Genomic DNA, 27,759 nt, shown 5'->3' with positions numbered 1-27,759 from the left:
CATATCTTAATGAGTTTAGTTGACTCCAACAGACGCAGAGCATAGTACATATATCTATGTTCGATCACCGAACCGCATATATTGTGCGCATTGTGCGTACATGCGCACGGTTTATTTTCTTTGATCATTGTGGATATACTGTGACAGGGTATCACAACCATGCCTTCAAGGAGTGACCACTGTTGCTTGCATGTGTGGGAAAGCGTATAAACAAGAACAGATGAAGGAAGTCTCTAAATAAGTACTATGCCTTCTGTGGTTGTGCACAGCGCACATCTTTTAGAACACGGTTCTTGCATCTCAATCATTGTATTTGTTACTGTACCTGAACTGAAAATGGCTGTGTTTTGTGACAACCAGAGTGGCATACGCATTATGTAGGGATGCATAGTTGTGTGTAACATCCCAGCTGTAAGTTGACTCAGACTTAACTTTTGTCATTGCAGTTCATAAATGGTCATCAGTACCACTTTTGGATATCAAGGTGTGTGCAGCTGTTGGGCAGTATGGCACGGGTAAGCACAGTTGTAGACATTCATGTGTGCTTGTCTACCTGTTGTGGTATTCAGGAAAGATTATGTGAAGTGCCACACGGGACAGAGTGCATCCATGTCTTTCCACAATACATTGGATAGAGACGGTTTTGTCTACAGATTGCTGTTTGTATACCTAATTTTAGATGCTCAACTGAAGTATTTGCTTTCCTTAGTAGGCATGCTCTTGCACATGTATCTGAAAGGGACAGAAATAAAACTTAAAGGTTTAAATATTATCTTGTCAAGCGGCCCCAGCCCACCAGGGCAGCAGCGCCTATGGCCACTGCTTCTCTGGCAGAGGACTGACAGCAGTACAGCGACACTGCCAGTGTGGCAGTTGAACTGTAGGCAAAAGAGTCTGCGGAGAAGGCGTTGGTTACTTTAGATCCTCTTTTCAAAGTTTTTTTTCCAGAAAAAGCACACAAACCAGGTGTTTGATAAAAAAATGTAAATGCCTCTCCCCTCCCCGCACATGGTGGTTCACTTGTATTCGTTCCTGTTTGAGACCACCAAGCTTTACCCGGCGTTCCCTAACATGAAATATTCATATAAAAGGAATGCTCTAAATAAGTTGGTCCTTCCAACAAACATTTACCATTTCGGTTCTAGCACTTCTGGGGACCAGGCCAGAAAGGGAAAATGTGAGGGCCCTCTAATGTGCATAGAAGGTGAAAACAATTTAATATTTTTTAAGCAATTTTGCAAGAAGCAACTTTCTAGGTGCGGATATCAGTAAAACAATAAAAACATCAATATTGACACTAATAATATAAGTATATATATTTTACATTTCTATTAAGTGGAACAAAATTATATTGGTCACACTGGATGAAAAGGTTTGGTCTAAGTCTCTCCAAAACGTATATATTTAATCAAAAGTTAACAATTTGTTTCCACAATAGAGCATGAGGTATGTACTTATGTATAAGGAATATATATATAGCACAAAGCTAGCTGAACGGTTGTAAAGAGCTGTACAGGGTCAAAGATACAGTCAACATGTGGTATGAGGAGTACATGATTTGTGGACTGTCACAGGATTATGGTGTAGTCCTTTTTAAAGAACGGAGTATTCAGTTGTTTGCTAAACGGGAGCCTGGTTAGGGTTATCCGGATGGATAGGGGGAATACCGTTCCAGATTCTTGGTGCATAGATGGTAAAGCCCTTTTGATTTTCTTTTTAGCACTTTTTTCCATCTGAAGGTGTTCTTGCTGCAGGTGTTTGGAGAGCCAATAGTAGTAGCAAGATTCGTATTCCAAGTAAGCAGGGGTGGCAATCATGTGTATGTGGTATTTCTGCAGCACAATCCTAGTCAAAAGGCAGACTAAGGCTGCAAAGCCCAGAGGAGGGGGCCCAGGCTCTAGAATTACATCTGGTCTGCACTTTATCCCAATAGCCAGTATTTCAATGTCTAAACCAGAGCAAAAGAGCAAAGATTTCAACAGACTTTTTGGGGATATAACATTAAACAACAAATTCTTGCTTCAACAACAAAGTAACATTTCTCAAATTTAAAATGCGTAAAACATAAAGAGAAATGGCGTAGAGCAATTGAGGAGAGCCCCCCTTGGTGGGCTTCAAAATATCTTAGGGAGTACTGACTAGGAGAAACATATATTATGCAGCAAGGTGATAGAGGCAACATCATGCTTATTAAAACAGTGCTGTGCTTTTGTGAAAGAAAACAGTGGCAGTGAAACACTCTACAATGGGCCATCCATTTATTTAGCCATTTCACAGGTGGACTGGGATCTGGAGACATTAACGTCGGCTTGCAGACAGGAAAGTAACTGGAAGAAAATATTACTTCAACTTCAGAAGTGATCAAAGGCAAACTTCTCTATGCCTCGTAGTGCTTGACCAGGACTGCAAGGACCATGGGAGAAGGGCCCCTCCAGGTCCTTCATTCATGGTCCAGCACAGCAAGGCCAGGGCATCGTCCTTCCTCGAGTCTTGCAGCACTTGAACATGTCTGTGAGGCCCCAGGGAGGGCCTTTCCCACTGTGGTCCAGCGCTTCAAGGCATGGGGGTGTTCCTTCCTCCCTTGGACCTCACAGCAGTAGGCAATGGCTTGGAGTCCTTGATGATAAGAATCAATCTCTAACTTCTAAAATTGAAGAACAGGCTCCACCCTCACCCACCTACCCCTATGGCTCCCTACCCAGCACAGAAGCCATTGTTCCATTATTACACAGCAGGCACTGACTTAATCTGGTTTCAGATTGTGTGCTCCTAGTAAATATTATATTATACAGAGGCTTTTTCTTCATTATCACATATGAGAGCAACTTCAAATATGCAAGTTCAGCATTTTATGCTGTACAAAACACTCTTTTTTTCATGAATAGACTAAACATTTGGTCTCTGTAAGAATCTAACCCAAATATAGGGTAGACATAACCCCTGACCTGCCTCTTAGTTCACCAATAACATTGTTATCAGGGCGGGGGCAAGAATCTTTCTCAGTCCATGTTTAAAAGCTCACTTTTAATAAATGTATTACTAAAACATGATTTGGTAGCACACTGAAAATGTCAAACAGCATATATTTTATTGAAATGGCCACAAATATTCCCATTAACATGCAATTTTTACTGATAAAACTAAATAGTGTATAATTAATAATCTGTGAAAATTGGGTTTCGCAAAAATGTTTATCATTTGCATATCACCAAGTAAAGTGTTCTGTTTTCATTTCATCCTATTAAAAACTTTTTCAATACACAAAATTACAAAAAGTGCTTTCATAACTACTAAAATATGTTTTGAAGTGTTGTACAGTTCATTTACAAGCTTTTTAAATGTGTTAGGAAAAAAACTAACATCCTACAGCCTTTCATTTCATACTCTTCGTACAGAACAATTGTCAGACAGTTCACTTTACAAATTCCTCTAACTTTTGCTGCTTATAATATCCTGGAGGTTGAGTTTACGGTACTTTCTCTGACGGCAAATTGTAAGACATAAGGTGACATTTGACCTATGTCTCTCAATAAAGAGCAAATGTGACAAGATAAAAACAAGATTTAAAGGCATCTATATTGTTCATTCACTTTCTGAGATAACAGAACACCTGTTCTTTATCAGCTCGCCAGAATTAGCCACCTCACCATAAGGAGTGGGGAAGTAGATTTCACAAGGACTGCTAGGAGAGTGTGGTCTCATCCGATGAGCCTCACAGCTATGGTCTAGTGCTGTAAGGCCCAGGAGAAGTGGCCCCACTGCCCCGGGTATCACATTCATGGTCTGTGCTGAGAAGTCCAGGAGAGGACAGTCCCCTTTAGTGGGCCTCACAGCCATGGTTCGCAGTCATCACTGGAAGGGCCAAGTAGGGTGGCCAATTTTCCATCATCACTTCATAGGACTGGACAGTTTTTACTGTTGGTGACACACTGCACGTGTAGAGATGCATTGTGTGCAGAGACATCAGAAGACGTTTGCTGAGGATGAGGGCGAACAACGAATCATATAGTGGGTTTTGGGGTTTCATTATAAGGCCATGTAAAAGATAACTCAGTGAATATTCTAAAAAGCTATCCTATACAAACATGTAGAAGTTGAAGAACCCCTCCTTTCTGATTTTGACCGGTGTGAGTTAAACCCTTGAATGAAAATAGCAACTCTGGTACAAAAAGAGGTATATAGTTGAAAAGCGACAAACCACGGTATAGACAGAACGCAAACTATCAAATGCCAAAAGTGTGAGAATTAATATAAGTAAGGAAACGCAGAAAATAAATGTTCTAGGAACGATAATACATTAGTAGCAATTTAGGCTTGTATGCGAGAGAAAAATAATTAGAGGAGGAACATTTGTTGGGTTACTTTCTGAAACAAAAATAAACAACCAAACGGAGGTGCATACTAATGGGAAAAAACAGATAAACTGAAATCACAATATAAATAAAGAAATGGCACCTACTTCTGTTTATTAGCCATTTTTTGACAGATTTGTCGTTGCTTGGCAGATATAAAATCGATGAACACTCCTCGATGAGATCCCTTTTTTTGAACATCTGAGATTTCTATATAAAATATAAAGTGTTTACTTCAGTATAAAGAATTACCTTGAAATAAATAGTAGTATTTATACATATAATTTAAAAAATGTAAACCTGGTCATATCTACTCATTTGAAAAACTTGCAGTTAAGAAGATATGTAAAAATTAGTACTTGTCCACACAAAACAATCATATAATATTTGCATACTTTTAATGTGGCATCTATTGGCAGCAGTCATGACAGCTGCTATCCTTTAACGCTCAATCTAGCCAATGCATTCTTTATTATTGTATTCATGTCGAAATGACCCATGTACTGTGCACAAAAATATTGTTGTATGTTCAGGTCTGAAAAAATGCATCTTTCCTGCTATATTTCTCTTTAAAATGACAAAATATCAAGACTTCCAACCTTGCATCCCTCTATGTAATGGTGAATGTGGCTTTGAAGGTCTAGGAAACCTTTCTACGCAGTGACTTGAGAGAGGTTACCGCACAATAAAGGGAAAAGAAGCACAGTGACTCCATGATACAATCTATATTAAATCACAGAGAACACTTGCATACTCCCTGCTAGCGATGGATGTGACACATCCAAGAGAACATTCATTAACCCCTTGGGCGCGGCTGCGATGCTGCGCTTGTGCGGCGTTTTTCGAAGTAGGCGGGTTCATGACGGCCCCCAACCGTCATCAGCACACGAGCCCCGTGATGCATGATGGCTGGGGGCCGTCATCAGCATCGAAGGGGTTAAACTGGCTGCTAAATAATAACATGCATTGTGAAATGCCGAAAATAATCAAGTAAGACTGTTCAGATCACAGTATGACTCAGAACAATGTTTCCAAATGAGAAAATACTAGAATTTCGACCCCCGTTTAAGTAACATAAACAAACAAGCATTTACCATGCAATAGGCCTCGCATTATCGAAAGTTTGAGATATTGGTGTTGCAAATAATGACAAAGTGTAAAGTGGTGCAGAGTGGAGTGGTGCAGATAGATTGCAATGGTATGGAGTAATGTGGCATAAAGTGCAGGTCATAGATTGTATCAGGGTAGAGTGAAGTAGCATAGAGTGAAGTGGTGCAGGGTAGAGTGCAGTGGTGCAGAGTATATTAGAGTAGCGTAGAGGGGATTGGCATAGAGTGCACTGGTGCAGAATGTAGTGGTACAGATTAGAGGGCAGTGTTGCAGAGTGGAGTGGCATAGAGTGTAGTGGTGCACAGTAAAGTGGAGAGGCCTAGAATGGAATGGTGAAGCGTGCATTTGCTTGGAGTAAAGTACAGTGGAATGGAGGGCATTGGCTTAGAGTAGAGTGATGCAGATTAGAGTGGTGCAGAGTGGAGTGCAGGGGCTTGGAGTGGTGTAGAGTGGAAAGTAGAAATCGAACCCTGGTGAAAGGATAGGGTCACTGGAGGTACAAACTGTAGCTGGACACACAAACAAATAAAGTCAGCAACCAAGCATATGTGACTTACAAACAACAAAGCCATTGGTAAACAATGGACCAAATGCATTCCCAGTGAAGCTTTCTGAATGTCCCCAAGAAGTCTTTAGCAAACCAGACAGCTGCGCTATTTAGAAGGTTAAGAACTAAAAATGGGCTGGGTAGTAGTGTTGTGTAGGCACAGAAGCTTTAGCTTGCAAAACTCTCTGAAACTAATTGGCTGGCCATTGCAAAGGTACAGTAAGAACTAAATAGCATCCAGTGCTCTCAAACACCAAACCGTGCTATAAGCAAATCCTGGTGATCAATGTGCGGGTCTACAAGACCTAGACTTTGGCCTCACCTCTCTTGAACTCCTCCAGCACGGTATCAAGCTTGGTGACTTTAAATACAAAGTGCAGTGGGTGGTTGTAGAACTTGGTGATGGTGCTGAGGGGCGTTCCGTAAATGGGTCTACCCTTCCAAGGTCCTTGACATAGATGATGTCCACAATTTTAGAGCTCTTTTACTCACAGACAGCGATGCAAGTACAGCTGCTCTGCAAGATCTGTGACATGGTGCTGAAGTCACGCATAGCACTCAGCATGAAGCAGTCCTGCCCCGGCATCATGATGCCCTTCACAGTCATATTCCTCAGAGCATCTTTGCTGAACTCCTCCTACACAAACTTGTTGTAAGACTCACCATTGTGCATCATGTCCACCACTTTATCTGACAGCAGGCATGGACTGATATCCTGACGGAAGGTCAGATTCAGCAGTGGGAAGCTCGCAGAGTATGTCATGAATAATTTTACACAGAAATGTTCTTTAGGTCAGAGATATCACCTGTTCCATTTGGACATAATTTGTTTCAGGTATGTTCCCCAATCCTTGCAGTCATCGTCACAGTTTAGCACTATCTCGGGTAGGACTGCAGATGTCCGCTACTAATTGTCTGCTATGGAACGTAGTTGCCCCAAGTCTCCTCAGCTCTCTGTGACAGCTTCGTTGAGCAGTCAAGGCCTAGTTCAAAGGGGGTGGTGCGAAGGTTGCCCCGAGATACAGTGCAGCAAAGTTATTAAAGTTGTTTTTTTATCACCACATATATCAATATGTGTGCATTAGAACACTGCTCAGGTTCTTTACACACAGCATAATAGTATTTGAAACCATTAATGGACCATGACTGCCATCCTATTTATAATGAAATTGAGAACATGGAGGATCGCAGGCTTTGGATCGAAAGAGTAACTCTTAAAATGCTATTCGGGGAGGGTCACTAGCTTATCGCGATCCATTGGAATTTTGTGAACATGACACAGCACAACGGATGCAACCTTTAGGGAAAGACAAGATCCTAACACAGTAAAATCAAGCGTCTCAATGTTGGTGGTAAAGAGCCAAGGGTCAATTGGAAACATTGTTTTGTTCAGAGTTTGGGTTTGTAGGCACCTTGAAACTGGGATATCCTGAGACCTGAAGTTCCTAGCAGCATAGAGTCACCAGCTGCATGTCCAGAAATTACAGAATTTGGTGCTAAATGGGAGCAGACCAGGAGTCTAACCGCCAGGGAAAAAAATTCACACAACTGGGCAGCCGAATTGCAGGCAAAATAAAAATCATTTTTATTACGGAGGAGAAAGGAACAATTTTAGGTGGATGAGAACACTGCACACAGGCTTTGTGTAGTCACTAAAAATGAAGGGCAATAAGCGAGCTACTTGCCATAAAGCACTTCTATGCCTCGTCAGGGGTAGTAAGCGCTATACAAATGCAATTATAAAAGTGGTTGCCCGATTGCCCTATGCTGTTGTGGGTGAAAACAATGATAATTTTAAAAAACAATGGAGGAGCCCTGTGACCAAAAGCCCCTCTATATATGCAATATAATATCGGATTATAAAATGCCTCATAGGCCGGGCCTAAAAATGGAGGGAATGGTACTGCTGCCTTACTTACTTGCAGATTGTGTGTGTTGCTCTGAGGAAATAACAACCTTTTTGTATCCCACAGTTTTAGAGCTTGGGAATTGGTGGAAGTCTCTCTTTCACTGTTGCAGCGCCTGGAAAGACATGAATGTAACTGCAGCCTTGTATGTTAATGTGCTCATGAAAAGGTCACAAGCAGGGGTGTAGCAAAAGCTGTTAAGTATTACACTAAAACAAGAAACAGAAAGAAACCTGAGATTTGTATGCGTTAAGGAGGATAAGGGCGTTGCTGTGAATCACACAACTAACAGACACTGCATAATTCAACATAATGCAGCTTTCTTCGTTTTGGGACGCATATCATATAGGTAAAACGACTCACTTCACAGATCATGTAAATACCTCAGGTCGGCTTTCGCGGGTTCGTGCCCGTGGTAAATGTGCCAGACTCCACACTACAAAGTGTGCAGGAGGCCTCCTTCAGCATACTCCAAGCATGCTTCACTGGTAAGTGTGGCTGTTGCCTCCGTGCATTGCCATGGGTGCGAACTTTGTGCAGGGGGGACATGTTGTGTAATGGTGATCAGGGTGCCCTTTGCACGGACTTTGCATGCAACAATTTGCACAAAAGTGCTGACTGAGTCCTTTGTTAAAAGTGCTGGATGTGGTGGTGCTGTCTTTGTGCAACATGTTGTAGGCGACCTTTGTGCGAGTGCTGCTTGAACACTTTGTGCAGGGTGCTGATTGAGCTATTTGGAAAGAGGTGCTGAGTGAGACCCTTGGTTTGGGGTTCGAGGCCCACTTTTCGTGCCCTTGGCCTTTCGTCCCACTGGGGCCAGGGGATCAGGTGCAGTGCAGTGTCATCTCGGAGTGCCACAGACCGGGTGTGTGGATTAGAGTGATACATGGAGGGTCGGGAGGGGGCGGGGGGGTGGCTGCTGTGGGAGCATCGGCATAGGAGTGGTGCATGGGGTGGATGCAGGAGCGGAGGGGCCCTGCGTGGAGAACTGCAGACGTTGGAGCGGGGGAATAATGATATTTAGATCTCGGCGTGTGATCCTGGGCAGATGATTAATCACCCACAGTATCCAAAAAGAGGAATTCGGCCTGGGGTGATGCAATGGGTGGGGGGGTGGGGGGGACTTAAGGGCGATGCAAGGTCCGAGGCAGGGGAGCGGCGATGTACGAGGGTTCCCTCGTGGAGGGGGTTTAGGGAAGTGCAGCAAAGGGTCGGATTACAAGGTAAGGCGGGGAAGCAGGCTCCGCAGGGTGAGGTTTTTGGCAGAGAAGAATGGACTGGGTCTGTTAGAGTAGATTGGGAGGTGGGGGGGCAAGGCACTACAGGGTACAATAACTAGAAGTCATTGGTTGGCGCAATTTCTTGCAATGGCAAGAGGACTTGGCACACGGGGGGTGTAAAGCGGGAGCGCCCTGTTTGTTATCCCAGAGACTCCAGGTTTAGGGCCAAGGCTGGGTTTTGGGCTTGCCACATCCGCCCATCTTTGTGGGGCGGTGGCCAGCTGCACTCACCAGGAGGGGTTCTTTCTGGCAGCCCCCTCATCGGATTTTGCGGCTTTTGTGCTGTCTGTTGTGGTGGTGGCAGAGCACGTATGGGCGGGGCATATAACTTGGTGGGAGGCCATGGGTTCAACCCTGGTATCTCCAGGAAACGCATGTTTGGTTGGCGGGGGGGGTGTCCAGCTTCCTCTGCTTGTCCCTCTCTGGCAGCAGGCCATGTTTCCTCCGTCATGGTAGAGCAGCGCTGCCCTGGTTTCCAGCCTTGTGGGGAGCCCAAAAGGCGATGGTGCAGGGTTCAAGCCTCGAGGTCACGCCCACATCCTGTGATTCTGGGCAAATCAAGTAATCTCCCCGTGCCTGAATGTGTAATGTGAATACGGTGCTCGTGTAAAGCGCCGGGTCAAGTTTGCGCTATATAAAATATGCACACAAAAAAAAGAACAAGAGTGAGAAACGCTCCTTCGAGCCGGCAGAGTAGGTCGGAGGAGCAGGTACAAAAAAAAAAATCACCTGCTTCGAAGGATGAAAATCTAAGACGCTAGAGATCTCGTAGCGCTGCTGCAAAATATAAACAAGCCCGCGAACGGTGCGAGTGGTGCGCGCGCGCCACTGCGACCCACGTGACGGCCTATTGGTGTCTATTACGCGCACCAAGCGCGTAATAGACACCAATAGGCCATGGGCGGAGCAATGCGCCCGCCTGTGGCCTATTGCGTGCAGTCTTTCATTAAAAGACGCACGCAAAGGCCAATAGCTGCCCACAGAAGGAAAATCACATGCACGAGCGTGTGTGATTCCTAGGGCAGCTTACAAACCCCGTTTTTCGATTACAAAATGTCTTGCGCTGCGAAGCACTGTTACGCAGTGCAACGCAGGGCGCGAGTCCTAAAAAGCATTAGAGACAAAACATAAATCCTCTTGTACACTTAAATATAAACTAATCAGCGACTAGTGACTCAGAACCTGCAACACTTGACCACCATACAGACAGAACTGCCCATGTTGATATAAAAAAATCTACTAACAATGCGATTCAAGACTGGTTTACCCAAAAGTTCAAGTTATATAAATTGAAAATCAAAATGATAGAAAATTAAAATATTGTAAAATATCTAGCAACTTAAAATTCAAAACTTCCCTTCGTAAAACAACGTTTTAGAACAGAAACGCAATATTGAATATGCAAAAGCTTGAATTCAAAAAGAAGGCTTCTGTATAAAACACCTTTATAAGACAGGCAAAGAAGTGAAAAACACTGTTTTGCATACCCCAGACGAAGTCACCACTACCAACTGAGCTTTTGTAAATGATTATTTTTAACCATTAAATATAACTAAACGCTAGCCAATGGCAGCACATAAATTAATAGAGCAATAAGGTTTTATGGCACAAGCAACCTTTCTTTTGAGGTAATACACATTAACACTCAAGGTCTAAACCTGCAGTTTGTAAGAGAGAGCCCTGCTAAACAATCATCAGCATTAATGCTCTGTGGACATAGTTCTGTTTTAACAAACAAAATAACTAATCTTGCTATGAAAATGAAAACCTCACATGAATCCTAAAGGGTCAGCCATTTTAATCACACTATCAAGTCTCAATTCATCTAATAAATGTAATAAGTTGTGACAGTGCAAATTAGATATTTATAGTCTGGTTTGAAAGGAAAGCAGTGCAAAGAAGGATTTCTGCCTCCACCCCTTTGTTGATCATCTTATATATGGGAATTTGATTGAGCACCATTTGTGTTAGCCAGCATATGTAGTTCCATTGCTCATAACTGATTCAGACATTGCTAACACAGACTATGTGCCAATATAAAATATAAAAACTAGAAATTCTAAGGCCATATTATTGATGGGTTAGGACAGGTAATTTAAGTGGCCAGCAACACTCTTGATTTCAAAACTAGTCTCTCCACTATTTTAGAGAGTTTCTATGCTACGGTCCTGATTACAAGTCAGGCTTGAGGTATTCCTGAGTGGGATACCACGATGGCTGATCACGATTAGCCCAGTGTTCCCACATTCAAATGTACCAGGTGTGGGAACACCAGACCCAATTTTACCAGTAAAATCGCTACAGCCACTAAGCCTGATCTCCTGCTCCACTCCAACTTTTTCTCCGGAAATGTGAGAGCATCCAATGCTTCCTCCATTAGAACTAATTTTCCCCCTCACTCCCAAACTCTCTCAAACGCACTCCCTCCAGTCCCCCAAAGAAGAGCTCCCATTTACAAGCGCCAAATCCACCGAATTGGGGATTCTGTGCGGTGTTTATCCGTTAAATCAAGGTCCGCACATGTAATCTTCATTCTGTGGGGTATAACTCTTAATAAGAGAAAATGTGAGGAAATACTGGTCGGAAATGGTAATTCTATTCAATAGGAAAGTCCCTGCATGGGGTTACTTTTGGCGGGGCGGCAAGATGGCCGCCGCTTAGGAGGCCGATAGCGGTGCCAGCTGGCTGTGGCAGAGTTCCAGTAGAGACAGCATTATTTGAGATTGAGTTAATCCTGGCAGATTAAAGCACTGTAATACCTCCCCGTGATCCCCCACCCTTAACCTGATGCAGTTCCCTCGCAGCAGAAGCCGGTTAAAACAAACGGAGCTACACCTGATTTAGCCTCATCGAGGAGTACCTGCTGCAGTTTCTGGTGCAACTGGCGAGAGACGGCTTGTCGATGGCGCCGAAGGTGGTGGCAAATTCCGCTAAGGCGACGGCGGCAGCAGTGTCTCGAAAGACCCGCTTGGAGGATGCATTGGATACGGCGGCATTGGAAGGCTCTCCCAACCGCCCGCCGCAGATCCTCTCCCCGGACCCGCCAGCGCTCAGGAGAGGAAGGGGCAGAGCAACCTCCAAAAATCGCCCGGCGGGTCCTTCGGTAGCGGAGTTGCTCTGTCGGACGAAAGACACGCAAGCTGAAGCAGGGGCGGCTGTGCCGGTGTCAAGTGCCGGTAATGGGACTGTCCGTTGCGGTAATCAGGTGAGCCTAGCGATTGTCCGAGAGGAGTCTCAGGATGGCTCAGACGCCGGCAACCCAAAATGTACAGACATGCAAGTCCAGCTGCAAGGGGATATGACCACACACTCTCGGGCTGAAGATCCAGGCAATAAAGGCGGCGAGAATGTATGAGTTTTAACGCCAATGCAGATAAGTTCTGGGAGAGTAGGGGAGGCTCCCCTACCAGAATACTCTGTTAGTTTGGAATTTCCTGGGAGCCAAAGCGGTAACAATATTAATAATGGTAGCACCAAGACATTGAATGGCAGACATAAATCGGGTGAATTAGAAAGGGGCTTTGAAAAGGCTGTTCAAATCAGTAAACACCCCAGATGTGTCACCAATGAAGCCAATAATGGGATTGAGTTACCTGTTATAACGGACCAAAACAGGGCTGATGCAGATAAGGATAAAGATCCCAGTGACTGCTTCTTCTCGGTATCAGAAGGTGCAGAGTGGTCAGATGATGTGCTGAGTTCGTCTCAGGTGGGCAGCAGCCTAGAATCTGACCCTGAAGATAGTGATGAAAATATCCCATCTACCACTAAAAAAACTAAAAAGACGGCCACCCAAAGTGGTATCCAGAACAGGGAGAGGAAGTATTTGAGATGGGATTATTCATCAGCTCTGCCACTTTCCGGCACGTTCCCTGGTAAATCGCAACTGGTGGAATCGGATGGGGCTCCCCCCACATTGGATACAATCCATCAAGCTATTCTTGGGCACAGGGAAGAGTCACGGCAAGACAGTAGGAAAACTCAGGCGGGGATGAGAGAGATGCAGGGGGTTATGAGGAAACTGTCTAAAGCGTGCGCAAGCATGGGGGATAGGGTGACAAATCTGGAAGAAAGAATCGTGGCGATGGAATTGGATGCAACAAATGCGGTGGCCCAGGTAGAGTCACAGGGGTCACAAATAAAGGATATCCAATGGAAACTTGAAGAGTTCGAAAATCGACACAGAAGAAACAACCTCGGTGTTGGGGATCCAGGAGGGGGTGGAGGGGTCCAACACCAGGTCGTACAATATTGATCTCTTCAAGGAAGCTTTCCCAGAACTGATTGGGTGGAACTGGTTAAAAGAGATACAAAAGGCCCACCGTATGCCGTTCAAATTACGAACACCAGCAAAAGAAGGCGATAAACCCCGGGCTATACTTGTGTTCTTTGGGAACTTCATTCTACGACAAGCAATATCTGATAAAGCAAGGCTGGATTCTAAAAGAACCAGCAGAGGGGTCTCATTCTTTGTACGGCCCGATTTTAGCCACTCCACAGTGGAAAAGCGCTGGAGACTGAGGCAACTTATTAAGCCCTTTCAAGAGAAAGGTGTTCAAGTGCATCTTATTAATCCAGCCCAGCTCAAGATTATCAATCAGGGAAATACGATCTACTTCGCGTCAGAGATAAAAGCAAAAGAGTATCTGGACTCTCTTGATAAATCAAGCTGGAGGGGTTAATTAGCTAAATATTGAATATTGTTACTCCGTTGGAAGATTTGGGGAAGAGGGAGCTGTGGGGATGGGGGGGGGGGGTTGAGGGGTGCGGGGGGGTGAAGGTGTTATTGTGTAGTGTGTTTGGGTGTTAGGATACTCACTTAAGAGGGTTTAATCTGGTTTCTTTATGGTTTATTTGATGTTTGAAAATGATGCCCGGACCCTAGTACAGCGCACATCACATGCACAGACCAAGGTCTGAGCGCCGCGATGGGGTGGTTGGAGGGTGGAGGGTGGGGCGGGAAAGTTGGGGGGTGCTTTTCACTGGGAAGGGGGGAAAAATGGAAGCACCTGGTACGATCCTTTGTGCATTTGGATTCAAGAAATGTTTTGGAGGTATTTGAATTGGCGGAAAGTAAGGACAGGGGATGAAATGAAATGAAATGAAAAACAATTTATATCGCGCAACTAAGCCCGGTGGGCGTCAAGGCGCATAACCAAATAATACCAGCTATCAGAGTATGATCCTAATTACGGGTATGCCCTGACAAAACACCAGGTCTTAAGCGCTTTTTTAAAATAAGACAAAGAGGGTTGCATCTTAATCTCAAGAGGTAGCAGATTCCATAGTTTGGGGGCAGCAATGGAAAAAGCTCTGTTTCCCCAGCGTACCTTTTTAGCACGTGGGACAACCAACAGATTCATCTCTGAAGATCTCAAAGATCTACAAGGCTGGTAACGGGTCAGCAAGGCACCGAGGGGATCAGAAATACCCTCTGCCACAGCTCGATAGACAAGGCATAGGATCTTAAACGAGATCCTGAGGTGAATGGGGAGCCAATGAAGGCTCTTTCTAGCCATCGTGGCAGATGAGGCGTTGGGGAGTGCTAAGACAAAGCGAGCAGCCGCATTTTGAACGACCTGCAATCGCTGAATGAGCCCTTTATTGGAGTCTACATAAAGCGCATTACAGTAGTCCAACCTTGAACCTACCAATGCCACTGCTACCTGCTTACGTGCTGAGGGAGAGAGATAGTGAAGGATCCTCCTAAGAATCTTTAACACCCCCCAGCAGGTAGCCACCGTACAGTTGACCTGCAAGGTCATGGATAAGGAGGTGTCAAAGATTACCCCAAGATTTCTTGCAGACTGGGAAGGAGATGGACAGGTTCCCAGTGAGGCCGGCCACCACTCATCCGACCAGATATCCTGGTCTTTACCAAAGACCAGGATCTCAGTTTTGTCGCCATTCAACTTCAAGGAATTCTGAAGCATCCAGTCAGAGACTGTCTGCATACAGATCCTGAAGTTGGTGGCAGATGTTGAAACTGAGTGGGCCAGTGACACCATGATTTGGGTGTCATCGGCGTATGACACCAATTCCATCCCCTGAGATTTTACTAGCCTTGCAAGAGGGGCGACATAAATGTTAAATAGGGTCGGACTGAGGGCCGACCCTTGTGGCACCCCACATTGCAAGGACATAACAGGGGAAAGGAATTCATCAAGCTTGACTCTTTGCTCCCTATGTTGTAGAAAGGAGTGCAGAAGATTCAGAGCCATGCCGGAGATCCCAGCCTCCCCCAACCGAGATGTAAGCGTTGAGGGAGACAGGGTGTCAAACGCCGCTGTGAGGTCCAATAGCACCAACACTGTAGTTTGGCCAGCGTCCACCTTCATACGGATGTTATTAGCCACCATAGTCAAAGCTGTCTCAGTACTATGTGCCTTTCGGAACCCATGCTGGGAACTGTCAAGATACCCAGATGATTCCAGAAAGGCAGTAAGATGGCCGTTGAGGTGTAACTCAAGAATCTTAGCAGGAGCGGGTAACAGTGAGATAGGTCTAAACATTTTCAACTGTTCCGGATCCAGCGTGGGCTTCTTGAGTAGGGGCTTCACTATCGCCCTTTTCCATATTAAGGGGAAGGTTCCTTGGGTTATAGAGCCATTCATGACTTCCAGGAGCGGTGGGAGCAGTATCGCTCTGCATTCCTTCAGTGTCCTCAAAGGGCAAGGGTCAAGAGGGGATGAGGATTTAATTTTATCGAGCAAAAGCTCAAGTCCCTCTCGAGTAAGTAGCGGAAAGACCGTTAGACTATCATGATGATCTCTAGTCCAGGCTTCTAGCTTGCTCAAAGTTTGAAGAGAAGAGTCGGCTAGGGACTTTCTCTGAGTTTCCAGCGCAATATGTATGTCCTCAATTTTCTTATGAAAGAACTCTGATATGTTATTACAGAGTTCCTGCGTGCCCACAACTGGATCAGGGACCTGTAGGGAGCAGAGGGAGTCGACAATCTTAAAAAGCTCCCTAGAGGAAGTAAGGGAGGTGGTGAGATTCGAGAAGTACTGCTGCTTTTCCCTAATGACACTAGATTTATAGTCGGCAAGCAGACCCTTATGTACTTCCCTTTCAATAGGATCCCACGCTTTCCTCCATTTTCTTTCCTGTCTTCTACAGCCTTGTCGAAGAAGTCTTAATGTATCCGTATACCACGGAGCAGTGGGCTTACGGCGAGCCGAATATCTAAAGGACGAGGGAGCCAACTCATCAACCGCCATGGTGATCGAGTCGGAGAGCAGTACCGCTGCTTCCTCCACATCTCCCAGGGAAGAGTAGGTAGACTTCTTTATATATGGCTCAAGAGTGTCATTAGTGATGTTCTTAAAACTCCTTTTTGGACCTCTGGCAGTGAGGAATGGGTTGGTTGTTACTTCCAATGGAAGGGCCATCAAGAGAGGAATCGCCGAATGATCCGACCAGACCAGAGGCACCGGAGTGTCAACAGACAGTCTGTCGTCATTCGTGAAGACTCCGTCTAGAGTGTGGCCCGCCAGATGAGTAGGGTTATTGACCAGCTGTATACATTCACAAGCTGCTAGTGTGTCCACTAACCTGATGGTATCCGGGTCCCTTGTGTTATCCAAATGAAAATTAAAGTCCCCAAGAATGGACAGATGGGAATTGCCAAAGTAGGGTTCCAGAATTCTAAGAAGATCTTCGGTAAACGTGACTCTGGAGCCAGGGGGTCTATACATGAGGATTCCTGAAAAGGAGACTGAGGGAGCACACAAGATGGAGAAGTGCAGAGCCTCAAAAGAATCTGAGGCTATAGACAGGGATTTAATCGTGCAGGGCAAGGCGGCTTTGCAGACAATAGCCAGTCCACCCCCTCTGCGTTTAGGTCTGTCTTGGCGCAGCAGTTTATATGCATCTGGGATGGCCATCAATAGATCATGGCCAGAAGACTCAGAAGCCCATGTTTCTGTGACAAGCATCCAATCGGGTTGCCTATCTACCACAAAATCATGGAATGCAATATTATTTTTAATGAGGGACCTAGCATTGATGAAGAAACCCCTCTTTATCCGTGTATTCCTTGAGGAATGAGAGTAGCATCGGGTAGCCACTTTAAAAGGTGTGGGCGGTAGTATCACAGATTTGCAGGTATGGCAGCGGGAGGAATATAGGATACCTTCAGGAGAGAATCTATGGGAACACGGTAGGCAAGAGGGCTTTAAAGCCAGAAACTCAGGTAAGGAATAGGACAGAATTACCAATAGTTGTGTAGGCGAGAGTCCAGTGTCCAGCCCGTCCTCAGCGCGGACGAGCGCAGACGGGCTGGACTCTGGCTTGACTCCGGCGTGAAGACGGCGTGCCCGCTGAGCGCGTCCACTGCGCGGAGTCATGGCCGTCTGTTTTTATAGTGCCTAGCCCTACCCAAAATGGCCGCCGCCGTATTCCGGCCGAGTCCCTGGCAAGACAGCCCTGAATTGTCCGGTTGCTCTGGGGGGAGGCAGAGGAGCTGCCGTGCAGCACGGAAATCGGGGGGTGCAAAAGGTAATTTTTAAAACAAGTACTCAAGTCATTGCCTCCACCCTCAGTCGGTGGAGACACGCGCTGCGCTAAATCCGCGCGCTGAAGCTGGGAGGGGGTAGGACACACAGGAGGTAATTATACAAAAGATTTAAGAGCAGAGTTAAAATCGACTGCCCGGCTCAAGCCTCAGGCATCCATTGACAAAAGGTATCTCGCGAGCAGAGTCCTTCTACAGTTTTTATAGTGCCTAGCCCTACCCAAAATGGCCGCCGCCGTATTCCGGCCGAGTCCCTGGCAAGACAGCCCTGAATTGTCCGGTTGCTCTGGGGGGAGGCAGAGGAGCTGCCGTGCAGCACGGAAATCGGGGGGTGCAAAAGGTAATTTTTAAAACAAGTACTCAAGTCATTGCCTCCACCCTCAGTCGGTGGAGACACGCGCTGCGCTAAATCCGCGCGCTGAAGCTGGGAGGGGGTAGGACACACAGGAGGTAATTATACAAAAGATTTACGAGCAGAGTTAAAATCGACTGCCCGGCTCAAGCCTCAGGCATCCATTGACAAAAGGATAAATTACCAAGCTATAATGGGGAAACTTAAGATTTGCTCTATTAATATTGGGGGCCTGAACGATTGGGGTAAAAGACAAAGGATGGGCCATTTTGTCAGATCCAATCAAATTGACGTGGTCTGTATACAGGAGACCCATCTACCCTGGGCCAAGAAGCATTTGCTTAATATAAGAGGATATGATATGTTGGCATGCTCCACACAAACATCTAATATTAGAGGAGTGGCTATAATGGCCAAGTCTTGTTTGGGGGGTGCCAGGCGTCATTTGACAGATACATATGGTCGGTGGGTACTGGTTGAACTTGAGCTGGGTTTTACACTATGCACTATATATAGATCTAATCAGGATGACCCGGAAGTCTTTGATAATTTGGAATTAGAACTAGTGAATTGACCAAGCCCCCTCGTAGTTTGTGGGGATTTTCATATCGCAGCAGATTTTACAGAGGTGGGTATGAATACCCCATATCAGGGCCGCAAGACTAGGGTATTTCGAGCTGTGAGCTCATTGATTAAATCCCATGGGTTGTTGGATGTGTGGGGAGAAAAGGAGCCTAACAACTGCGGGTTTACGTATTTCTCATGTCCCTTTAAAAAATATTCCAAATTGGACTATTTCCTTATTTCAGCTATGGAGGAAAGTAGAATAGGAATTAGAAAGCTACCGACAGTCATCTCGGACCATAATCCATGAATCCTACAATATGATATTGATATTATATCTAGGCCTCCTTAAAGGTGGACCTTTGAGAGGAGACTGCTAGCCGACAGCAAATTTATTGAACATTTAAAGAGTTGGGCTCAAATTCTTTTTGATATTAATCGCTACAGCACATCCCGAAATATGGTATGGGACTCGTTCAAAGCAACTTTGAGAGGGGATGTAATTAGTTATTCCACCAGGCTGAGGAGAGAAGCTAAGGCCCAGAATGAGAACCTCCTGACTCAATTGGCAGAGGCAGAGGAACTGCATATTAGGGATATAGCTGGGGCGGCGGGAGGCCGTTGAGAGCCAGCAGAAAGTCTTGGTTATTAAAGCTGAGTTAAACAAACTGATAGCTCAAAGAGCAGCTGATGAATATCAGACACATAGGGGAATGATGTATGAAACTGGGGAGCAGGCGGGAAAACTTTTGGCTCTAAGGATCAGGCAGGAGCATAGCAGGAATGCTATTAAAAGCATTCGTGAGGGGGGCCAGGACTATTCAGATCCAGAGGAGATTTGTGATGTTTTTTAAGAACTATTATCAGGCTCTATATAAAGAGGAGGCTAGGACAGACTTTTCCAGCTCAATGTGTGATGATCTGGGCCCTAAATTGGCTGAGCAGGACAGACTGGTGCTAGATGAAGATCTTTCACGGGAGGAAGTAGTTGAAGCAATACAGGCTCTAGCGTCAGGGAAAGCCGTAGGACCAGATGGTATACCATTGGAACTATATAAGTGTTTACAGGATGTTATAGCCCCCATGTTGGTAGATCTATTCAACGGCATAATTTATACCAAGGGCGTTCTGGACTCATGGAAAGAGACAAACATTATTTTGTTTCACAAAAAGGGCAAGCCCAAGGAGGACCCCGGAGCATACTGTCCAATATCCTTCATAAATTCTGGTATAAGATATACGCCAAGGTCTTGGCCAAAAGGCTGGTCTCTCCATGGCAGCATGGATTTATCCCAGGTCAGGGAACAACAGATCATATTATACGGGTCATCACGCTATTTGACGTGCATGCTGCTGCGGGGGGACGGATGCAAATGATCCTTCGGGATACCGAAAAGGCATTTGAACGCGTAACATGGAAGTTTTCATGGGGGATATTGGAACGGAGGGGCTTTGGCCCCAAGATAATGAGAGCAGTTAAAGCTATGTATGCCGAACCTAGGGCTAGGATTCAGCTGATGGGAGGCAGTTCGGAAGAAATTTTAATTTCTTGTGGGACTCGGCAGGGCTGCCCCTGTTCTCCGATTCTCTTTGCCCTCTACATTGATCCGCTGATTCGTAGGATTTTAGGTTGTGAGGCTATCAAGCCAGTAGTGTGTAAGGGCCATGAGACCAAACTATTGGCCTATGCCGATGATTTGACTATAATCACCACAGATCCAGCTTTGGCAATGATAGCTCTCACGCGGATGGCTAGGGAATATGGTAGTTATTCAGGTTATCGCCTGAATGAAAATAAAACCCAAATAGTTTGTACCAATAATGTAGAAAGACAAGGTGGGAGGTATGTTGACTCGGGAATCTATTTAGGGGTCAGGATAACCCCGCTAATCAATCTAATTATTGAAGGGAATTTTGCTCCGCTGGTTGCGTTTATTATGCAGGAGTTAAAAAGAATAGACACCATCCATCTATCTATAATAGGTCGAGCCAACGTACTGAAGATGACTATGTTCCCTAAAATTATATATCTCTGTCGCTCGATCCCTCTTGTGGTAGGAGAGGGCTGGCTAAGAGTATAGAGTCACTATTTGTGAATTTTATTTGGCATTACAGTAAAATTAGAAGATCTATGAGGTATCTATCGCTTCCACAAGAAAGAGGAGGGCTAGCAGTCCCTAACATTATATTTTATCATTGGGCCTTTTTACTGAGCCAGATGGCGATATTATTTGATTCTGCTGTTAATCCCGCCGAGCCCTCCCATGGGAGGGGTAATCCTCCATCTATTTTTGAACTGCTCGTTGGTAGAGATGCTTATGGTCTTTTGCTACGTAGAACGGAGTGATGTTACTACAGCAAAACTCGGTATACGGTATTGGATGGAATCTGGAGAATATGGAAAGCTGCCCAGAAAGTATTGGTAATCCCGAAAATTAATTACAATACGACTTTGTGGAATTCCACCTAGGGGCAACTCTTTCTTGCCTTTGTGGAATTCTAGCATTTTTCCGCAATTTAGTAATGATAGGATGGGAAATATTTGGGAGCAACGAGGAGTTAGAAGAGTAGGTGATATTTTTGATATGGATACGGATAACCTGATGAGCTTTACCGCTATCCAATGTAAATTTGGAGTTCCGTCCAATCATGGGTTTAAATACCTCCATATCTACCAAACACTCTTGGGTATTAGACCTCGTATCCACCCAGGGGGCAGAATAAATGTGATTGACTATCTATTAGAAGGTGGAACTAGAATTAAAATGATTTATAAATCCCTAATCGATCTGGTACAAGATGATATGGATAAATGTGAGACCTCTTGGATGGGGAAACTGGGGGATCCTGATCTTGATTTAGATAAAAGCACTACAACTTGCGAGCAAATTGTTTCGCTCCACGAATTTAAGAGCACAACAGTATAAAGTTCTCTTCAATTTGTATTTTACCCTTGCTAAGTAATTTCAATGGGGTAAAAGGGAGGATGACAAATGACTAAGATGCCAGGAAAGGCCGGCTAACTTGATCCACATGTTTTATCACTGTGAAAAATTAAAGCGAATTTGCACTGAGATCAAGAAGTTTTGGGAGGGGCTGCTAGGTACCAAGATCCTCCTATCCCCTACCCTTATGCTATCAGGCTCCAATAGTAATCTAGCCCTTGACAGTGATAAGGAGGCCTTTGTGTTCATATGTGTGGCAGTCCTTCGGATCTTGGGGGCGGCAGGATGGAAGGACAGTGTAGCACCCACTTTCCAGTTGTGGCTAGCTAGGCTTATGGGAATTCATAACATTGAGTCCTCTCTCCATAGTCAGTCGGAGAGGTAGGAGGATCAGGGAGATGGGCTTCCGTATTTGGGCTCCCCTTGCTGTCTGGAGGGAGTCTTCCAGTTAGTGTACCCTAGTGTATATATATGAATTTGTTCCCCTGATTTTATCATATTAATCAAATATTTATATATTATGTATTTGGGCGATTCTCTAATGTTTAAGTATGTTTCTACCATTGTATTGATTATATGAAGTTTGTTATTGTATTGATGTGTCTATTGTAATGTACCAGGAATAAGAATACATAAAAGTAAATTAAAAATTAAAAAAAAGAAAGTCCCTGCATGTGTTTACTCCTAAGTCAGGCCCGAAGTGTCAAATAATATTTTAGCTCCAGTAAAAGTATAATCAGTTCAGCCCAGCAGAGAAAATAATCGGTGGTATTCCAATGATCTATAGCAATAGCAATAACAACAGAGGAGTTGCCTAGAAATTCTTTGCGTAAGTTCAGGATGGATGATGTAGATCAGCATGTAAAAAGCCTTCATTTGCATATGAAAAAGCTGTAGTATTAATTTCGCACACTTATTACACAATGGGTGTACTGATGCAGTAATGTTTTCCACTCAGGAACTTTTTTAAAGGAATTAATCAGTCTCCCAAGAAAGTACAATACCTCCTGATTCAATTATTCAAAAACTTTTTGACAAGACTTTATTTTCAACAAAAATGATAGACTTAAGGGCCAAAATCCCAGCTGAAGCAGAAAGAAAGTCCACTTGCTAAATTACTTAATGATCTAGTACTCCATACAGAGATTTAAAAATTTCTATCTCAACTATTCGAAAGATGGGAGACAATTCAACCATCAGGCTCCAAGACTGTTCTCCTAACTAAGGAGATTATGAACTTAATTAAAGCATTTTTGAAACAGGGTTCTTATACTGCTTTTCAGGCCGGGCCAAGGTATCTCGGAAGCCTCATGTAATAAAAAAACTGAAATTTCTATCTTGACTCTTTAAAAGATGGGAGACAAAAAATAGGTTCAATTAAACCATCACGCTCCGAGACTGATCTACTGACCAAGGAGATTAATAACTTAATTAAAACATTTTTGCAACAGAGGTCCTATACTGCTTTTGAGGCTGGGCCAAGGTATTCTCAGCAACCTCATGTAGTAAAAAATAAAAGTAACAAATATATGCGTAAATATATGCATAGAGATAATTTGGGTTAGCTCTCTTAGTCCACTGGTCTGTTAAACTGTCTGTGGCTTTTTACTTTCACCCATCACAACATGCAGCATGTGGCACTAAGACAGCCCACTCTAGCCATTAGCTTTCATGCACTGCGACTCAATGAATTATGTTTTACTTGTTAACATGTGCATATTTACTTATAAACAAATGAATTTCTGTGCAGGGTTGGTGGGCTGATACTTTACTCTGTCATTTTTTTTATTTCTGTTGTTATCCTTTTTTTTTTTTTTAATCACCCCTGTATGTTTCAACCTATTCCTGTATGTTCCAACCTGGTCTTCCCGTTACAGTAATTCAAAGCCATTAGTATATTTTCTTTGTGCCAATAAGAATGACATTTTCCAGTGATGTGCCTAATAGGAAGCACCCGTAATGTAAGCATATGACCGCAACATTCAAAGTGGTGACATATTTTCATCTCTTTTGTTTTGTGGCATATGCTTGTAACAAAGAATTAAAAAATGGCACTAGTGACCCGACTTGCCAAACCAATTTTAATTTTATTTTGGCACTGAACCAATGATTATTGACCCAAAACACAACAATACATAATACATCAATCCACTTTTTCATGCTCAGCCACGATCATTAAAACCATAGTAGTGGAACAACTGCAAAACTAATCTGAGGACATTTGACATTTCTCAGATTTTCAGTCAGGATTTTGCCCTTGCAGAGAGGCTGAATGAACAGAGCTTGCCAAAGTATAAATGTTATTACCGTGATCATTTGGGGGTTTATTTCTATTTGACCAATTTGCTGCTGAGAGCAGGCCAGAGGCTGGCGTGAGAAAGGTTGGAGTCAATTGTGGGGGTAAGAGAAAGATCTTTCAAGTGGTTTCTTTCTCTCTCTCTTTTTTAATCAGATCAAGTATAATACGTTCAGATATGCCAATTCTACTCCCCTGCTAGGGATCTCGTTTGTGGAGTCTCCTAGGGCTCTGATGTCTCTCCCCTACTATTTCATATCTATGATTCCATTTGCATTCCTCAATACCCAATGGCATTCGATGTCAAACGTATGCATATTAAGTGCAGACCTTCATTGACTTACACGCAGAAATTCCCACAGCTTGAATCAGGACATCTTGCTTGGGAGAGATCAGAGAGATTAAGAGAGATATCAGTGAGATAAAACGATGAACGCTGTCTGAATATCAGCAGGACAGAAATTTTACTTTCAGACTCAAATTTTTGGTCTCATGAGCTTGGTGACATGCAGAGACCAGCTTGTTTTGTTAAAATATGTGGTGTGTTCAATGCATCAATATACTTTAACAAGGATGACACTTTGTTGGTAACTAAGATCACACAATATCATTATCATGTATCAAAAGTATCATCTATGCGAAAAAACCCTCAAATAATTTCATTATTCAGGTGGATTTTGTTTAGAGGGCTGTCCATAACTGCTGATTATCTGAATATAACCTAGTATAAACTCAATAAGCTAGGCAAAATAGTGCCAACATGATAGTGTGTGCCTCAACAAATCAGAATACTTTTTCTTGGCATTAAAAGTTTCTAAGTTGCTTATTAAAGAGAGGATTCATTTCAGAGTGTCGGTTCTCAAATGGAACGCTGTTCAGGAAGACAATCCTCTATGTCGGAAAATGTCTGCACTCTGCTTCCAACTCTAAGCTGCTCCTTACTAAATGAAAAATTTGGTGGCAAATTGCAAAGTGTGCAGTAATTGGCCAATGTAATGCTTTACCTCCCAAGTTTTGTAAGACTTCAATCTTAACTTCTTTGGAGCCATCACTGAAAGATTATGTTTGGGAACAAATGTCTTAATCTGTTGTTCATGATCTTTAATAAACCTGAATCTACATTTATTTATTTATTTTCGATATTTTTTATTGCGCAAACAAATACCCGAAGGTGTCTCGGCGCATGTGGAGACCAGAAGGACCAAACAACAAGCTTACTGGTTAAACAACCATGTCTTTAGGAGCCTACGAAAGCTCATCAGATCGGGGGCAGTTTTAATCGTGAGTGGCAAAAGGTTCCAAAGCCTGGGCGCCGCCTTGGCTTTATTTTATGATGTATTGTCCTGCTGTGACTTCATTTTGTTCTTTGCTCATTCATTTTCTGTTTGTTTCACCTATGCACTGTGAAGCTGATTTTTGGCATACATGTGCTACTTAAATTAAATTAAAAATTATTAGGCGGAAGGGGCTATGCATGGTGTAACCCTATGTCAAATGGGAACGGTTCGAAGAAAGAGGTAGCAAAGGGTTTTACATTTTGGATTCTGGGTCAATCATACGTAGGGGCCTTAGAATGCTTTAATCTGAGGTACTGTCGTACACAGATCTTCAAGTCACAAGGGGATAGAAAGGTCTTGTTTTTATTGAGCATATTTGTGATATGATGTTTAGAATTTAGTTGTGTATAAATGCAAGTATGTCTTCTTTTTAAAAGTAAAAACACAACCAATTGTTTAAATGTTGTGGTGGTCAATCATGGGGATCGGCGGGTGGGGGCAGCCTGCCAGCAGTCACTACAAAAAACAAGATGATGAATGGAACACTTGAATTAATCGCAGCCACTGGTGATTGCTCCGGCTGCATTCCAGTGCATTGTGTTTGTGTGCCCACCATGCCACTTTAGACAGCAGCCCGCCTTAGGCAAATCAGTATGGACCCTGCTCCTCATAGGAACTACCAATCCCAAACTGCCAGTAAGGGCCACCTCCAGAGGAGAACACAAAGCAACTCCAGACAAGTTTTACCCAATTTGGGCATCTTTAAGTTGGTGCAACTTCAGTCCTATGGCACAGTGAGCAAAGGACCCTCATCTAAGCATATCAGTGGCTTGTAGGGTGTTAACTAAAACAACAAAGACATTGATGGATGGAATGACTGAATTAATCACAGCACCATTGGCAATCGCTTGGGCCGCATTGCAGTCCATAAATGTTCGCCTCCATGCCACTGTAGACAGATCACAGCTAAGATCAATTCAAGCATTCCACCCATCCCTTTTTCTGTATTCCTGATTGTGTGTTTTAGGGTTATCCGTCAAGTGGGCACAAAATAAGGGTGGGGAGCTGAACAGAATTATACCAAATATGGGTGAAAGCAACATCTTTACTCAGAAATGTTGCTTGTTGTCATTTGGTGTATATAAAGTCAGATGTTTTTGAGCACTTAAAGCTCATACGTTAGTATTATCTGGACGCGAGACCCACGCGGTACTGCAAATAAAAAGAAAAATATATATATAGTGTTAGACCTGTCTGGATTTTTTGCGTAGTCCCTCCTCATTATTATTTATTTTGTCCCCTTTTTGCCCCTCATACCCTTAATAATTTTTGTGTCTACTACTTTTTATAGGTATTGGTCAAGGGGATAGGTGTTCTTTTTCCCCTCATAATCTTTCACCTCAGGCCCAGAGGCCTGTTTTGACAGGGAAAGTTGGAACCACAAAATGGTGGCTACCAACTGCCCTAACTGCCAAGCCCAGGACTTACCCATAGACCAGTATAGGCCATTCTGGACCACTGAGGGGCAGCCTATATAAGGCGGAATGCGGGGCAGCCATTTTGTCTACCTGTGAGAGTCAGCTGGAGGACAGGCTATCTTGGAAGGTGGGGAGAGACTTGTGCGAGGGTTGATCTCCTGATCTGGGAAGCAGCCTAATTAATCCACTCCTCTACTCCTCCTTTAGGATCCTTGTCTTGTCCCCGCTGTGGATGTTTAAGGGAGACCCTGGGCGCCTGACTAACCCCTAGCTTGACAATAGTGGGGTGGGAACAGGAGAAGGAGACTGTAGCGCTGCGAAGCGCAGTCCTCTGCCCAGTGAGAAACTCAGGAAGAATAATCCTTATCCCTAGACCCCAGCCTCCATCCAGACTTGAATAGTAAAAGGACTTTGTGAAGTGGGGAAGTGGGAGCTGAGGTACAAAATCGAACCAGCGCTGTTCCTACCTTCCTGGGTGCTGGAGAAGGCTTGAGCCCTTGTGTCCTGAGAGGCCCTGGCCGGACATGCAGTCAGCCGATCCCTGGATTTCCTGGTGAAGGGTGCCGGGTTCTCTGAGGTAGCGCCGCCTCCACTGTGAGCGGGATCCCTGTGGTACTGATCGCGCACTGAGATAGCGCCCCCCCCCCCCCCCGGGATCCACTGAGCCTGAGAAGCCTTGCGAGGCTTCCCTTTGTGAGCGGGACCCCGGGGGCGCCTTCTGCGCTTCTGTCGCGTTGCTGAGTAACGTCCCGGTTAATAGGGGAAAGCCTGGGCGAGACGCTACCAAAAGGCGCCTTCGCGCATGCCCAAACCGCTTCAGTCATTCCCTCAGGAGGGGCCTAGGATCGAGCAGGCCCGTGGGTAGTGCGTCCTTCCTGAGAGCGGGCGCAGTGAAAGGAGGCACCGGCGCGAGCGCTTCTGCGCATGACTGAGGGATTAGTGGCCCCGCCGATCTTCAGAGGAAAAGCACCGGCTGCCGCCAGAGTGAGTGTCCCGCCCTTTTTCCTCTTCCCTCGCGCCACGCAAAGGAGCTGGCAGGGAGAGGGAGCTTAGGGACTCGGCGGCTCTCTGGGGGGTATTGTGTCATCGGCCCTGCCCTCCGCTCGAGCGCCAAAGCAGAAGAGCTGGCCCGAGTA

General features: G+C 44.6%; 1 protein-coding gene across 2 annotated transcripts in view; it reads right to left on the bottom strand.

Moving 5' to 3' along the window:
- DYNC2I1 (dynein 2 intermediate chain 1) overlaps nt 1–27,759 on the bottom strand; it is a 519,500-nt gene that overhangs the window by 302,131 nt on the left and 189,610 nt on the right. For both annotated transcript variants that reach the window (XM_078663277.1, XM_078663278.1), the window contains one exon: nt 4,460–4,562. In XM_078663277.1, the coding sequence (XP_078519403.1) occupies nt 4,460–4,562 (103 nt within the window). The remainder of the gene's footprint in view (nt 1–4,459; nt 4,563–27,759) is intronic.

This window comes from Lissotriton helveticus, chromosome 10 (genome assembly GCF_964261635.1).
Source record: "Lissotriton helveticus chromosome 10, aLisHel1.1, whole genome shotgun sequence".
NCBI lineage: Eukaryota > Metazoa > Chordata > Amphibia > Caudata > Salamandridae > Lissotriton > Lissotriton helveticus.
Note: the sequence above shows the minus strand (reverse complement) of the source record. Positions and strands in the feature narration are given on the sequence as shown.